This window comes from Amblyomma americanum, chromosome 7 (assembly GCF_052857255.1).
Source record: "Amblyomma americanum isolate KBUSLIRL-KWMA chromosome 7, ASM5285725v1, whole genome shotgun sequence".
Taxonomy (NCBI): Eukaryota; Metazoa; Arthropoda; class Arachnida; order Ixodida; family Ixodidae; genus Amblyomma; species Amblyomma americanum.
In genome coordinates, this window is record NC_135503.1 from 54,895,910 (window position 1) to 54,912,616 (window position 16,707).

At 46.0% G+C, this 16,707-nt stretch overlaps 1 protein-coding gene across 6 annotated transcripts in view; it reads left to right on the plus strand.

The window, feature by feature from the left end:
* Positions 1-16,707, plus strand: part of LOC144099137 (uncharacterized) — a 65,205-nt gene that overhangs the window by 20,627 nt on the left and 27,871 nt on the right. Inside the window, exon 3 of one of the 6 annotated variants that reach the window (XR_013307317.1) lies at positions 2,304-3,208. The exons of 1 other annotated variant lie outside the window; for it this stretch is intronic. Coding sequence is in view for 1 of the 5 variants with exons in the window: in XM_077632237.1 (XP_077488363.1) it covers positions 4,387-4,533 (147 nt within the window). In the remaining 4 variants the exon portion in view is untranslated. Of the gene's footprint in view, positions 1-843; positions 1,330-2,303; positions 3,209-4,254; positions 4,534-16,707 lie in introns of those variants that run through there. 4 more of the 6 variants (XR_013307314.1, XR_013307319.1, XM_077632237.1 and 1 more) reach the window with 4 other exon arrangements.

The window sequence follows — 16,707 nt, forward strand, 5'->3', positions numbered from 1 at the left end:
AGCAAAGCAGCTACCAACGACCGGCGACATAATTACCAACCGTCGGCCATGCACCTCCACGCTTGGTATTCGCTTACGATAATAATAATAATAATAATTGGTTTTTGGGGGAAAGGAAATGGCGCAGTATCTTTCTCATATATCGTTGGACACATGAACCGCGCCGTAAGGGAAGGGATAAATGAGGGAGTGAAAGAAGAAAGGAAGAAGAGGTGCCGTAGTGGAGGGCTCCGGAATAATTTCGACCACCTGAGGATCTTTAACGTGCACTGACATCGCACAGCACACGGGTGCCTTAGCGTTTTTCCTCCATAAAAACGCAGCCGCCGCGGTCGGGTTCGAACCCGGGAACTCCGGATCAGTAGTCGAGCGCCCTAACCACTGAGCCACCGCGGCGGGGCTCGCTTACGACCGCTAATTTCTTCCCTCAAATGAAACGCAAGCTGTAAAACGAGAAGATTGGAGAGTTAATAATAGCGCACTTGATTTTCCCTTCGGCTGATGAAACCGAAACAGTATGAGGGAAGAAATTAGCGGTCGAAGCGACCGCTAATTTCTTCCCTCATACTCTTTCGGTTTCATCAGCCGAAGGGAAAATCAAGTGCGCTATTATTAACTCTCCAATCTTCTCGTTTTAAGCGACCGCTAATTTCTTCCCTCATACTGTTTCGGTTTCATCAGCCGAAGGGAAAATCAAGTGCGCGATTATTAACTCTCCAATCTTCTCGTTTTACAGCTTGCGTTTCATTTGTTGCGGATCAAGATTTGGCGCAGAAAACATTGTTTTGCACGCGACTGCACCTGTCCCAACACCTTGTGTTTCTCTGATGCGTTTCTCCGCAGCCTCCCTGCACGGTATACAGTGCTCATATTCGTCCGAAATGCACGTGATGGCGATACCGGTATCATTGCTGCGCAAGCGCTTGCTGTTATGGTTCGCCGTCGCCACAGACGATGGAAATTTCCTATTTATTTGATCGAATCAGGCAAGTACTTCAGCCAAACATAATAAAAACAAAACTAATCGCCAAATACCAGTTCCATGCGAAATTTGAGCCGGATGAAGTGGGCGGTAGACCGAGATAATTTTTTTTTATGGTCTCTGACCGACGCAAGTCTAGCTATGACAGTTTTCCTTTCTAGCAGCGATTACGCCATCAAAATTCCCAAGTGAAAATTTGCAACTGAGACTCAGCTGGTTTGTGCTGGTATCGGTCGGACTCAACAAGAACGTAGCCTTAAGTTGGTTTTGTACTGCGGCAGCTGGTTCCATCTACAGAGCTTGCTGATTTTCAACTGGTCCAACTGCTCCCAGCAAGAACCTTGTTTTCTACAGGGCCCACTGGTTCCAGCAGAAGCCTGGTTTTGAACTGGCAGCTGATAACTTTCTGCAGTTCACTTTGGAGAACTCTTCTCATTGTTTTGATAGTAATAAAGCTCTTTTGCTAAAATAAATTTTCAGCTAAATCTCTTCGATTGTGCTCGCTATAAACTGCATAATGAGTGCCAAAATTTGATAAGAAAACTTTCCTCATTAACCATTCGTCACTGACACAGCTAGTACACCCTCAATGGAAGTTCCACATGTAAGCTATATATATATATATATATATATATATATATATATATATATATATATATATATATATATATATATATATATATATATATATATATATATATATATATATATATTTGTGTGTGTGTGTGTGTGTGTGTGTGTGTGTGTGTGTGTGTGTGTGTGTGTGTGTGTGTGTGTGTGTGTGTGTGTGTGTTGCTGCTCTTGTCGCTGCTTGCCGGGTGAGGTTTGAAGCTGTACATGTGCTCTCTGCAAGGTATACCGAGTTTTTAGCGTAGGTCCAACGGCTGTTGAGATGCTAATAACCCAACACTGTTGGAAACAATTCCAAGCAACAGTGCTCGAGGCACCAGATTCCCAGTTCAAAATTTTCAGCTCCAGCGGTTTACTAAAGTGTCGGGCTAAAAAAAAAATCAGGCGGCGCCGTGACGTGGCTCTGCTTTCAATTAAATCGTAGGGAACGTATACATGTACCGCATTGCTTAGGGTGGGACATGCCCTTTGAGGTACCCCTTGTCGACACTTGCTAAATTTCAGTGTTGCCATTTCTGAGGTTTTCGTGGAAACCGCGCCATTTTGGCTACCAATTACAATAGCGCAGTGAGCTTCTTTCGTATAGGCAGCCTACAGCTAAGTGTTTCTACTTTTGAGTGCCGTGGGGATGAGGGGTGGAAGAGAATTTCTCCTCTCAGCCCTGCACCCAATTTTCCTTTTTTTCTTCTAGGAACAAGGTCTTCCATACAAACTGCTCCCAAGCCCATCCCCCCAGTTCCCTTTGTGCTGCGGTCCCCCCTTGTGGTCTTTGTCTTTGTGCTCCTGTCCTCCAGCCTTGGCTACCCTGGTGTTGGGCCACAAAATGGCGGCCAGAAATCGCCGCCCACTTTGTTTGAGTGACAGTGAATTTTTGTGGCGCATGGGCATGTGCTCCCAAAGATCGCCATGGCAAAAGGTATTTTTCGTTTGCTCAAGGTGAGGTTAAAGACCCATTTCCCAAGCATTTCACCCTGAATAAACTGAGCACCAGGCCAGCAGAAAGCTTGTACCCATTGTATCACCCGTGGGTACCTGGCGGCACTGGGGATCGAACACCGCACCTCCGGCATGCGAGGCGGATGAACCACGAGGCCACCGCTGCGGTCGCCCACTTTGTTTCACAGCCGAGATGTCCCCATTATAGCGTTCTAGTAGAGGACATCTCGGTACTATTATGGTCGGTTAATTCAAACAGCCTAAAGCTACAGTAACGTTGCCTTAAACGGCCCACGTGAACTTTGTTTGACGGTCGTTTTAGGCAACGTTACTGGTTTTAGGCTGTTTGAACCTACCTTGTACCGAGATGTCCCCAACTACAACACTATATAGTGGGGACACCTCGTAGCAATCCCCACTAACCCCTCCCTAAGCAAAGCGGTACATGTAGGTATTCTAGCCGCCCTAGATGCATAACTGCGTTTCCGAAGTGAACGCAAAGGACCATGGAAAAGTCGTCTGCCAGCTACTTTCGGTTCCAAATTTTTCGCTCACGCTGTCTTTTGCCGTGCATGCGTGCATCATTTTGTAGCGTACACGATTTATTTGTGCTGTGACATCGCTTATTGCGCAGCATGTGCTCTGAACTAGTTTAACGCGTGGCCATTACACAGTGTTGTGCGTTTTTATCGTGAAGACTTTAAAAGGTTTCCCCGCCTCAACCGCGGGCTCATTTGCGATGAAACTGCACACAGAGCTTGCGTATTATGGTAACTTTTGTATCGTAGCAAGTTTGACAACGGTACTTACTTAGTTGAGCCGTACTTGATGTGAAAACGCAATCGTCTACGTAAAGATCGTGACCAGCAAGCGACGTTTTTTTTCCGCTGAGTTGCGGCAGTGGCGCCATCTGTTTTTGGCAGTCGAAAGCGTCACGACAAGGCCGCCGAGGCAAGCGTTTCGATAAGCGCGGCCCTTTGAATATGCCGATCCGGCCGTTTCGTCTGCTTCAGCTGAAGCGCTTGGAACATTTTCGGCTAACTGAGCGGAAAAAATATCAGAACAACAGATTTAAAGAGGCTTTACCTTTCAAAGAATATTGTTTGAAACGCTCGTCTCGGCGGCCTTGTGACGCTTTCCACTGCCGAAAACAGATGGCGCCACTGCCGCCCTTTAGCGAAAAAGCGTCGTCTGCGGGTTTTGGTTGCCGATCTCTACGTAGACGATTATGTTTTCGCATCATGCGCGGCTCAGCTAAGTAAGTACCGTTGTCAAACTTGCTACGATACAGAAGTTACCATAATACCCAAGCTCTGTGTGCAGTTTCACGGCATATGAGCCAGCGTTTGAGGCGGGGAAATTTTTTTAAGTGTTCACGATAAAAACGCACAACACTGTATATTTGTTTTTTCGTCGCACTAAGGTGCCAGCGGGATAGCAAACTATCCATCATGCGCACAGCGCGTCTCAACATGCACATCGCACTGCATACGCATAGGAATTAAGCCTCCTACCGTCTACGTTATTTTGGTTTCATTTCGTGCGGAAGCAAGTACACTGCGAAGCAGAACAGAGTCGACGTAGCGTTGGTCTTGTGATGATGCAATACTATCCGCGGTGTTGCAGTTCACATAAATTAATGTAAAAGTTAGCGACTGCCACGAAGGAAGCGAGCAGCAGGAGAAAAGTTTGGAACCGGAAGCCGATGTAGCAGACGACCTTCTCACGCTGAACCTGAAAACGCACCGCACCCATGTACCGTGTTTCATTACCATCATCATCAAACTGTCAAGAGAAAGAGAGAGGGACAACTGGCAAGGGTGCTGTTCGGGGCTGGCATGGCTGGGGCGACAGGCATTTCGTGCGAGAAGCACTTCCTTTTGGCGCGCTTGCGCTTGCTGCGCGTAGTCAGGCGAGGTGGCCGTCGCTGCCGTCGCCTGCTGTCCGTTGCGTTTGCGTCGGCTGGTGTGCCAACTTTTATCACGGTAAGTCCCGGAGGGAGTTTGGTGGCTTATGCTCCTCGTTATACGGTCATAGCTGTATCAATTATCAGTGTTTCCTTTGACTGAATGCAGTCACATTTCTGTTCCGATGTGTAGTTTTTGTTGGCTGCACGTGCGCGCCTGCCGCATCGGCGTGGATGAATGTGCGGGCGGTAATACGTTACGTTTTGCCATCGAAATTTGAATTCGCCGAATGGATGTAGTACGCGTAGTAATACTTTGTGCGCGTTATGTTCTGCCATGGATGTAGTACGTACGCCTAGTCAGTGATGACTGATAATTTTGTGTCTGCGATTTAGCAAAGGGGAAGGCCTTTGTTCACGACGGGGTGGCCGTTGGCGTCGTTGGGCGTGCCTCGTCGTGCGACGACCAGTCGAGTGTTGAGCTCGATAGCTCCACAGACGGTGCGACCGAAGTGTACTGCTATGCACGCAAGCCCATGATTCGTGATTATAATATTTATTGAGTCATATTTATTTACACTTCAGTGAGGGCAGCGCTCACGAAGCGTTATCTCATCTGCGTAGCATTACAGACCGGACTCGCGAGGCCTTGTCGGTGCTTGGATTTATAGTGGCGATGTGTGCTTTGGTTTTTTCTCGCGATATGTTAGCCAGTGCGCAGCACCAGACTGCGGTTTTTGCCGTTAGCAAAGGCCTTGGTGACAGCGTTGGGTTTTAGTGCGTTTGTGCGAAATCCTCCACTTGTCTGCTTTCTTTCTTTGGCTCTCTTTTTCTTTTTTTTAGCCCTTAAATAGTGCTGTTTGATTTTCGGGTAATAGTAATACTTGCTCACGCAGTCCGGTTTATAACGACACTTTTTCAGCCATCGTGTGTATGGCTGTATGTTAATGGATGCATGTAAGTTGGTTTTTAACGCCCTTGTGACTTATATTTTGAATTTCATTCTCTTACTGTGGTGGTTGAATATTGCAAATCATCCTAGTTCTTGTAAAACTTGTATTTTCATTTAGGAGGTCATTTCAGACTGCCGTTAATGAAGGGGATGTGGAACGGTATAATTTATAATTAGCAGCCTTCCATAATGTTATCTGCGATAGGTGGCATGGAGAGTGCATGCCGGCAGCCAGTTCTCATTACAAAAGGGATGCATGTAGTGCTGGTACTGGCTTTGGGCGTTTGTGACTTGTTATCACTGTAAGCACCCTTTTTTCAATGAATACTCTTTGGGGAAAGCTACGTAGAGCCCAAGGGGTCTTGCTGTGAGCCATGTTGTGTTGGATGTTCTGCATTGCCAGTGTTCCAAATCTTTTAAATGTGAGATGAACTGCTGTCCTTGGCCCCCTGAAATTTCTGCTTCCATGGATGCTTCAAAAGCATTTCTACATATCATAGAAGAAAACCTCTTGGGCAAAGGTTTGACGAAGGTTGTATCTGTCTCATGTCTGCACAGTATGACACCTGAGCAAACTGTTGCTGTATGCTTGACAGGTTTTGTTAGAGCTGGTTTACAAAGTGAATACAACCCATCGTCCAGCTGTTAGGTCCTGGATATATAGGACAGCTTCTCGTCACCAGCCAGTCTCTCATGGCCTTGATTACCTACATCATCTGGACAGCGTTTCAGGCCACTATATACTATTCCATTGGATTCCAGCGCACTGGCATTCAGGGCAATAAAATGCACTTGAAGCAGCCCATAAAGGCCTCCAGCACTGGAACTCCAGGAAGGTTTTCGTTTGAAAAATTTGACGTGCCCCTAGTGACAAAAATACATGCATATGAGCAGAGGGTTTGGCTCTGGAGCTTGCCATCTGATCAGTGTGTTTTCTTTGTTCCATTGGTCCGCACTTAAAATCTAGACTTTTGTATAGACTTGCTCGCCATATGGAATCTACTTTGACTGACTGAACACTGCATTCACAAGCAGCTACCAGTACCACTTAGGACGAGCAAACAATACACACTGACAACTACGGCTCAATTGAGACAGTGCGGCACATTTTGTTACACTGCTCATTATATGTAGAGGAGCTGATATGTTACAAACACAAAATGGACTTGCATTTTTGGCACTGAGAATCAAGTGTTTCAGGTCCTTTGGCCTGCCCTTTGTAGCAGTCAAGCACTGAATTTTGGAGTGGTAGGTCTACTCAACGCAAAAGTTGCTCTCTATTCCGTGCCTGATTTCACCTTGGTTTAACCTTGAGAAGCAAAGCGTAGCAACAGATAGACTTTAACAGATTGACCTTGGCTGATTTGGACGAAAATTGTTGCCAAACTATAATTGACTGTACCCTACACAATGGCAACCTCCAAATTTGGTCTGGGTCCATTCCAAAATTTGACCTTGGCCAGTTTGGGTCAAATTCGATGTCTAGCCATAATTGAGCATCCCCGACACGATGGCGACCTCTATTGCCATTGACAAAATGCTGTCTCTTGACTTGGGTATAACCATGGTTTTATTACCTTTCTGCAGGCCATTGACTTCCTGGCAATATTTAATATCTTGTATCCCCCTGACATGTACTTTCGGAGCAATGGCTTTTTGGCACACATCCATAGGATGTTAGACTTTACAAGCTTCAAAAATTTCTTGTATTCTTTTTTGATGTGCATGCATTCAAGTTCAATGACCGTAAAATTTTATTCTTTTTAAAATTCTTTTAACTGTTGTCCGTATGTGGCGGATGCTGAGGATACTTGTTGATGCTCTGACCATCTTATGTTGAATTCCAATGGCAGATCCGGATCAAGTTTTTCTGCTCTGTTGGGAGCAATCACATTCCAATGGCAAAATGGGAGTGCGAGTTGTCTGTTCCAATGGCATATTGGGATCAGACCTTTATCCCGGATCGGATCGCTCTGTGGAGCATTTGCTCCACCGAAATCGCCAGATTTGACCGTAACCCCGCATGACGTTTTCCTTTCCCCCATGCCTGCTTCCGGTCACAGCCGGCTGCGTTCTTCCTGTCATTGCTACACGGTGATCCGGGCAACATCAAGAAACATTTATGACCTTTTTTCTGGATTAAATTCTCCCAAATGTAATTATTTTGTTCGCATCCACACATAAAAAAAATTGTCTTAAAAGGAAGGATGTCAATTCTTCGTAACCACTTTTAAATCGTTGGCCTGTTTGAACCTCCCATGCCTTCTTACATCACACAACGTGTACTCGCTAAGTCTGACAGCTCTGTAAATACGGAAGCAATCTGAAAATTTGGCGCATTTTATCACTAAAATTTTGTGCTGTGGGCTGCATCACACAGAGCGAAAGCTTTGTGCGCCTTTTGTTTGCCCTGAACATGAGAGACAGAGTGGCGGCAAGGACGTATCGCTGGTGACGCAAGAGTGCGTGCTTTGATGGGTGCCGCCATGTTGCTCGAACTTGGAGCTATTCTTGCCCTTAAGTACCCAAGCAGGAGCGCGCGCATTCCATTCACAAAATGGGGAGGGAGCGATCTCCGCAGGAGCTACGCACTCCGTGATCCAGCGGAGCGCTCGCGATCTGCCATTGGAATTCAACATGAGATAGCTTTTAAACTCATCCCTGGTCGGTTGTTACCTTGCTGGGGCAGCTGAAATGAGATCCAACTGGCTAAGAGAACAAATTCCATTGTGGATGTCATAATATTGTGTACCGAAAACTCTTCAGTCTGGCGTGTGTAGTAGTCAACGCAGGTGAGGATGTAGCATTTACCACGTGACCGAGGCTGACAATGCTGATGTGAACGTGTGTGCATGGCGAAGGCGGGCGGAAGGGCTGCAGTGGCATCTTGGTGGGGCGGGTTGTTTTTGCACCTTGTCAGTAAAAACTCTGGAGCCCAGTGGCAGAAATCAGCATTGATGCCGGGCCATACAAAATGGGAGGTGATGAGGTGCTGAGTGGCACGGGCACCAGAATGGCTTGAGTCATGTGGCTTGTCAAAAACACGACGACGATGCGAGGGTGGCGTCAATGGGCAGGCACAGCCTGTTGACATGTTGCGCACGATCGTATCAGAGGAGAATGGCAGTGCCACCTCAGAAGACGAAAGGTGTAGACCCCGCGCACACTTCACAACGCTCACTGTCAGTATGTTGTGCCTGTGCAAAAATCTCTGAAGTCCACAGCACCAGCAGAAAGCGCGTCAGCACGCGACAGGATGTCAGCAGCCTTATTAATGGGTCTTTTGATCTATTGGAGGTCAACTCTGAATTTGGAGATGAAATGCTTGTGCAGAATTTGCCAGTAGGTGTGTGTGCTATGGTTGCCACGGAAAGTAAATGTCAGTGGTTTGTGATCCGTGAGCATGTGGAACACGGTGCCTTCAATAAAATGGAAGTGCTGTATGGCAAGGTAGTAGACAGTCAAGAGTTTGCGATAAAATGCGCTGTACTGAGTTACTGCTGGCTTCGTCTTTTGCAAAAAGAAACCAAGTGGGCCCTACTAATTCTGCTGGAGTTGTTGGAGAACTGTTTCAGCGGCATGGGAGGAGGCATCAGTGGTCAACTTCATGGGTGCATCTGTTGCAGGATGCATAAGGAGGGTAGCATGGTCCAAAGCATTCTTTGCCTCTTGGAAGGAAGCGTCTGCTTCGCGTATACAGTCCGAGGATGAAGATGGTGCCTTTGGAGACTTCAGCATGTTGGTCAGAGGCAGACTAATGTGGGCTCTATTTAGCAGGTAACAGCCGAATTCAGGAGCCAGAGAAACTCGTGGAGCTTGCGAAGCGATGTGGGGTGTGGAAAATCGCGCATGGCTTGAACTTCCTGTCCAGTGGCTGGATTCCCTTAGGGGTGACAAGGTGCCCGAGAAATTCGACATCAACACCAAAGGCACATTTTGCTGTGTTGATGGTCAAGCCATGTTCCTGGAGTCATGAAAACAGCAACCGCAGATGGTCATTGTGCTGCTCGGGTGAAGAACTGGCCACCAAACAAGTCGTCAAGATATGAGATTACAGAGTAGAGACAATGGGTGACTTCATTTATGAAGCATTGAAGAGTCTGGCTAGCACCTTGGCACCAGTGTCAACACTCTGGCGAGAACAGTCCTGGATGGAACAAAGCTAAGGAAGGTGATGGGAACGTACGGAACCGATGCTGGCGCCACGTCACCTGTTGTAGTTTAGTCAGATTTGTGAGGAGGGTCGTGGATGGTTCACTAATTGCATAATGGAAAGTGATTTCAGGGTACGAGACCATGCACTCACGAGCATCCGCCCAGACGCTGGCAGGCCTTGCTTGGCTGACTTATCCTTCAGCAAAAAGGAGTGGGCCACTTCGTTCCCGGGGTGACCATGGGAGTGTGGTCCCATATTAGTTGAATGGGGTGGGGGGGAGGGAGGTGAGCTGCTGGGCGGCTGGGCCGGAGATCCGATTGCGAGCGAACTTCTGTACTGTGGGTTAAGAGTCGTTGAAGTGTGTGGTGGCAGGGGTAGTAGATATGGCGAGGGAAACCGCCACCTTCGGGAAGTGGAGGCGGAAATAGGGCCGGCCGCAACCAGCTAGAAGGGAGTTTGAGCTGAGCGGAAGGGGTAGGTAGCCTACATACTCTAGCTTATACTCTATCCCATAACTAACTTGCAGCACTACCAAAGGCAGAGACCTCCTCAGCCAATCAGGAGAACGCGTTAGGAGTGTTCCTCTGCGCCCAGCCGTCTGCGTGTCGTCTGCTCATGGAGTGCACAGATGTGGTTAGAAAAGAGTATAAATTGACGCCGTCTACATACCATCTCTATACACGCATGCGCACGCCTAACGCAACCATTTTGCATGCCGTTACGCCATTTGTCACATTCGTACATTTAGTTCAGTGCATGCAAACTGAGACAGAACGATAAGGTCAGCACAGTGGCACTGACTGGTGGTTAGAACTGGAAGCATTTTTGTCAACAAATTGACGCTTCTCTTTAGGACTAACAGTGGCACAATCATCTTTCTAAATAACAAATAAAGCAAAATTATCGCTGATACACACTATTATATGTGAGATGTGACGAAGCGAAGGCTCGGTGCCCCGTTTATGGCCAGTGAAAATACTGAAAACGGAAGCACCAACGACGAATTCAGTCCGAGGAGAGGTCCTGCTTCGAAGGTTACCGCCATTTTGGAAACGAGGTTCTAGACCACACAAGAGTCACGTACGCAAAACTCTGGAAATAGCGTACGTAAAGCAAGCGTATGTTAAGGCTCGATGTGAAATAGCGTCTGGCACATGCGCACTTTAAGCAGTCTATACCATATGGCTGTATACGTACTTTATACCGGCTCTACATTCCAAAGCGTTAGGACGTTGCTTGTGCACACATCGCACCTTTGGTAGTGCTGCGAGGAACTACTGGGATGGAGTATAGGGTGGGGACATCCCGGTATAAGGTTGCTTAAAACAGCCTAAGACAGTTGACAGCAGCCATTTTGTGGCCCAACACCTGCTATTGTATTAGCAGGGTAGCTATGGCTGGAGGGGAAGCACAAAAGAGCACAAAGGGGACTGGGTTGATGAGCTTGGGAGCACTTTATGGAGGACCCTGTTCCCAGAAAAAAAAAATCCTGAGTTCAGTGTTGAGTGAAATTCTCTAAACGCCCTCGCCCCCATCTCCCTGTCCAACATCGTCTAGACTAGATAAGGCCTCTCCATATCCTCCTCTCCTTTGTGGCTATCATCACCGACCGCGTTTTCGAGGAGCGACCGTCGTACCCCCACCTGCTCCAACCATTTTCCATCACCTTGGCGCTATTGCGCATGTGCTGAGAAGCACAAGCCAAAGTATCGAATTTAAGAACACATTTTGATATTTTTATTTTGGCTTTAATGCAAAAATAAAAATATTATTTTGTAGAAACTTATTCTTTTTGTTGAACAGCATGTTTTGTAAGGTAATATTGTTTTGTGTACGTGATTTTTCTCTTCTTTTTCATCTTCGTACACAGTGCTCGCCTGGAAAATGCGTTCGCACTGCAGTAAACATCAGTTGCTCCTTCGTTTTTTGATGGTAGTCACACGCAGTCTCATGTTTTCACCGTTATACATTTTTTTTTTTCGTGCAGCATGTGTCGCGAAACTGTCAACGCTGTGTCACAAGTGAGCGCCGGTACAGTAATGACGACGTAAGTGCGTCGGTGCTGGGAGGTGTGTGTGAAGTTTGCAGGCTGCCATAATGCCTGGGCACTGTTGCGTACCGTGGTGCTGCGGGAACTATGATGGTGGGGAACGTGTGCGTCTTCACCTTCCTTTCGGACCCAGCAAGAAGGGCTCAATGGATTAAAGCTATCCACCATGCGGCCTTCATTCCAGGAAAGCGGTCGGTGGTAAGGAAAACATTATTTTTTAACTGTCGTTACGCCTCCCTCAGTTGCATTGTAAACGCGGGTAAAGTAATTGAAGTCATCACGTTGATGCTCGTACGGTTACGGCCTGATGAAGTTCCAAGCATACTTCCCGACTGCCCGGCATATCTTTCTGCCCCTAAATGCAAGCAGGTCTTGCGAGGCCCCAGATGAGAAGAGGACGCGCCGAGAGGCAGCTACGTTACAAGATGCCATCAGCAAGTGTATTGAGGCACACCATGTGGAGGACGACAAAAACAAAATTGGGCACTGTTACAGTGCCTACCATGTATCAAGGTTTCCAAATTATGGACGATTATTTCACAGCATGACTATATACTCTTCCTCATTCTGACTTTCGATGGTGCCCCAGCAATCAGAAAGTCAGTTAATGTTAATGAAGACCTCTCTATAAACCTGTATTTTCAAGATGTCGAAGTCACCAAACATGATGGCATGATCATTCCAAAAAGTTTGAATGACGCTCGGTGCTTGACACGCGTCTTGGATGTTGTTGAGAGCTTTGATAAGATTCCTGCCTTCGGCAAACCCGAAGACAAGACAGGTGGCATATTGAAGCTCGTGCTATCTCTTCGTGAAGACTCAACAAATCCAGAAATGCAAGACGAGGAGCGGCAAGATATTTTGACCTTTTTAAAAGAACAAGTCTTTCTCCTTTTGAGCTAGTCACCCCAGTACCCTTCAGAGCTGTTGGTATTTTCGAGCCTCTTATTTACCACCTCTCCTCATGCTTATAGGTACTTGCGGAACTATGGAGGTCTGATATTGCCGCATGAGGCCACGATCAAACGTGTCTGCAATTCATATGTTGGCAAATCTAGCAGCTTAGCAGCAGGATACTTCTTTCCTTCTGTATGCGAAGAAGCTCGTGGGTGCAATGAAGGACCGTGAGAAGTCTGGAGTCTCATGATGGATGCGATCCATCTACAGACATGTTTTGATTATAAGGGTGGCACAGTTGTCAGCACTGCCAGCAACTCTTCAAATACAGCAAGGACAGGTCATGTCTTTATGATTCAGTCTCCTTTCATAGCAAAAAAGTGTTCACATTTTACCAGTTGAACAAATCAATGCCCAACAGCTGAACACTGTGCTCCGCAGCATCATAGGCGAGCTTGAAAAGGTTGGGCTTCGCATCATTGCAGTCTTCACAGATAACAACTTAACCAACCGCAAAACAATGTCTCTCTGGAACGTCATAAAAAGTCAGCAGCTCCTATCCTGACCCATCAGATCCCACTCGTCCTCCTTTTTTTAATTACTGACCCTGTTCACCTGTTGAAATGTATTCAGAACAGTTGGATCAACCAAAAGAACTATGAAACCTGCATATTTTTTCCTTCACTTACGAGATTGAACTCCGACACGAAAATTATCATTGCTTTGTTCAAAACCCTCTGTGATCTGCACTCAAAGGAAGATCAACTTAAGGCTGCTCCAACACTGTCAGTGAAGCCTTCAGCCCATCCAATATGGAAAGGCAAAATGTTTAGCTTGCTCTGAAAGTGCTCAACCAATCAACCATACCTGCTCTAGAAACATGCGGTCAACGCAGTGCACTGCAGCATGCAGCTGGGAAAGCAGAATGTTTAAAGACCATCGAAACTTGGTGGAGGATTGCCAATGTGAAGTCGCCTAGCAAAGGACGCTGGCCTCGTGTAGATCTGCAGAATCCCATCGCTGAAAAATTGTGTCCGCAAGTTGAATTCCTTCAAACCATCACGCAGTGGCTTGACCTCTGGGAAAGTTTAAAGTTTGAAAATGGAATTTTCACTCTGAAGACTCGCAGTGCCTTGCGTCTTACTACGGAAGCCTTGGTCAAGGTCGTCTTGCCTTAAACACCTTGGATTCGACTAAGTACTCGTGGGGAAATTCCAAACGGACTGCTTGGAGGAATGATTTGGCAAGTATAGGCAACTTTCCGGGTCGCAGTACCATGTCAGGCAAGTGTTCGAATCCGAACATAAGCCTGTGCTGCAAAGAGCCCTGGAGCTTCCAAACATGGACTCAGGGGCACCTACAGTTAGCATTGATGAGGCCATTCTGCAGAACTTCAGCATTTAAGTAAATGACAAGGACAAATGACAAATGAAAGCACAAAATCTTCCAGCTAATACATACGTGGCCGGATACTGTGCCCATGCGGCATTTAAAAAACTTGCATGCAAGGCGCGTCGAGCAAATTAGAAGATGAAGAGATCACAATTTAAAACGTAGAGATCATAGCAAGCATGAATCGTAAAACGCTCAACTGCTGCCAGCCTCCAGTAGTGAATACTGTAATGACTGCTGAAATCATCCTGGACAAGTTGCGAAGTGAAAAGTATGCTGTGTAGTTCCATTCTCTACAGAACCAAAGGCAAGGTTTTTTCACACTGACTGCCAACCTAATAAAAGACGGCGACAGTTCGAAGAGTGTGAAAGTGGTCATAGCCCTCATTTGGGAATGCATCACATTCTTAGTGTAGCAGCAAACCTTCTCCTGAAAAACTATTGCAAAACTGGGACTGACAGTCTGCGCAAGTTAAAGTTGCTCAAAAGCGGAAGCTTAGCTCTGGGAAATCGTGATTGTTTTGACTTTTTGTGGGCAACACCTGTATAAGTTTTCTGAATACTTGTACTCTGTAATAAACATATCCTTTGTACATAACACAGCTTGAACAATTATCATATTGAGAGGCAACTGTTCAATTCAAATGCCATGCTGTAAGCTGCTATGACAGCCATAACTTACGAGAATTTTTTTTTGTGTGGAGGCAGGGTGAGTGCTTGGAAGAAAGAGCATACAAGTAAAAGCCAGATTCATGGTAAACAGTCCCCTGTTGGTGATAGACCACAGGGTAAAATTTTTTCCTGACAATAATTACTCAGTCTGCACCAGGAAACAAGCTATTATTTAAAAGAATGAAGACTTATGGGAAGGCACAGCAGAGGATCACTACCCCCCAAAAAAAGTAAGTGTCCGGACTTTCGGGCAATATTAGGCAATAGTAAAAAATACTGAATACCAGCAAACATATTCATTATCTGAAAAGCGCTAACTTTCAGTTTTTAAACCTATCGGCCATGGACTGCATACCGGAAATTACATTATACATATGGGTCATTCCAGGCCAAACGTTCCAGACGTTGCGCTCGACCATCTCCAATTTGTCCAAAAAAATTCATGCAAACTTATCGTAATGTGCGTAATGAAAGCCTGAAATATTTTTTCCGAAAAATTTATTCGTGAGGTGAGGGGAGTTTGAATATTTAGAAAAGGCGAGAAATCAGGCTCTGCTCAATAATAAATAAGTTCGAATTTTTAGAAAACACTTAAACATTTTTTTCATTGACATTTGCACAGATTCAGCCTTTCGATATAATTCGGAGCATGCAGATTTACACGGCATAAATATCTTTAAAAAATCGGAAAAAGTATGAAAATGTACCATCTTTGTCGTTTTTTGTTTTAAATATCAACTTGCTCTCGGAAGTAGCCGTTTTGTTCCCCTAGATGTCTAGTACTTATAATAAATGTTCCAGGTGATGAAACTGCGTACATCAAGGTAAAAAAAATATTTGTTGCAAAAAGTGCGTTTTGAGCCAAAAACAGTCGTTAATTTCACCCTGAGATGGTCCAAGTAAAAATACAAACAATAGCGGGTTACGTAGAACAGTTTATTGCCTTTCATTTCTGGAATTCTTATCAAGGTAATTTTTTTTTAAAGCGAGAAAAGAACTTTTGAAGTTAAGCTCTTGGGCCGAAGTTGCGTCGTCTCTTAATGCCTCTTCACTGCAGAACACTGTCCCTGGCATGTGATGACACTTATGGCCAGATGACTTCGTTTGCTGTCGTCCATTTTTAGGGATGCAGCTAAAGAAGATATTGCGCGACATTCGGCGGATGGTATTCAATAAACGAGATCATTCTCGCTTTCCAAGTTCGAGCAGACCTGCTTTGGTGTGGGACGGCCAAGAGAAGAAAAACAAGGGTATTCAACGTGCTGTCTCGCATGGACCATGAGGAGGGATGACCAGCTGGCATGGCAGGCGTGTCACAAGTGCTTTATTTATATCAGAAAAGATTGTGGAGAGGGTGCGCCTCTGAGTGCATACACGTGAAGGTGCAAACTGCACGCCGCTATGGTGAGTAACACGAGATGCTCTTGCGCATAGGCGTGTCGCTCGCATGAGGTTGCTTCGCCAGCATAGTGTCTAGTCTACAGTTGTCGCTGGAGTATGAATGCAGAAATTGCACTGATTTAACCAACTACAACAAACACATCACATCGGAAACAACCGTCATGAGCCTCTGACGGCCACGAGGGTAGGGACCACGTGGTGCTGCTGCGTCGCGGATTGCTTCAACATCGGATCGTTCTGGTTATTTCCAGATCGATGTCTCACAAGCTCTTATGCTGGTGATTGCGTCTGTCATAGCGCTGACAAGAATGACTGACTGATTGCAACAGAAGCACACTGAACAATTAGCTCACTTGGGCATGTGCTGCCCTAGCAACGTTAAGAAAATCTTTTCCCACGAATACCTGTTCGACTACTCAACGTTCCCATGCTTGCCTGCAGTGCGAACCTCACCTAAGAACAAGAACTATAGATTTCGTGTGGCTACAGTGTTGGCAGTATCGTGCTCTGCGGTGAAGAGGCATTAAAGGGACAGTGAGGAGAACTCAATTTTTTTTTGTTAGCAAAATCTGATAGTTCAGCATTTCATGGCTTTGTTGCCGCTTGTCCGGGAACGAGATGCATTTATTTCAAAGAAATTTGGATTCGAAGTTGAAAAAGTTTTTCTCGCCGCTCCGATTCAAACTCTGGAACTCTTATGACGTCATAGGACAGAGTGACGTGAAACGTGACG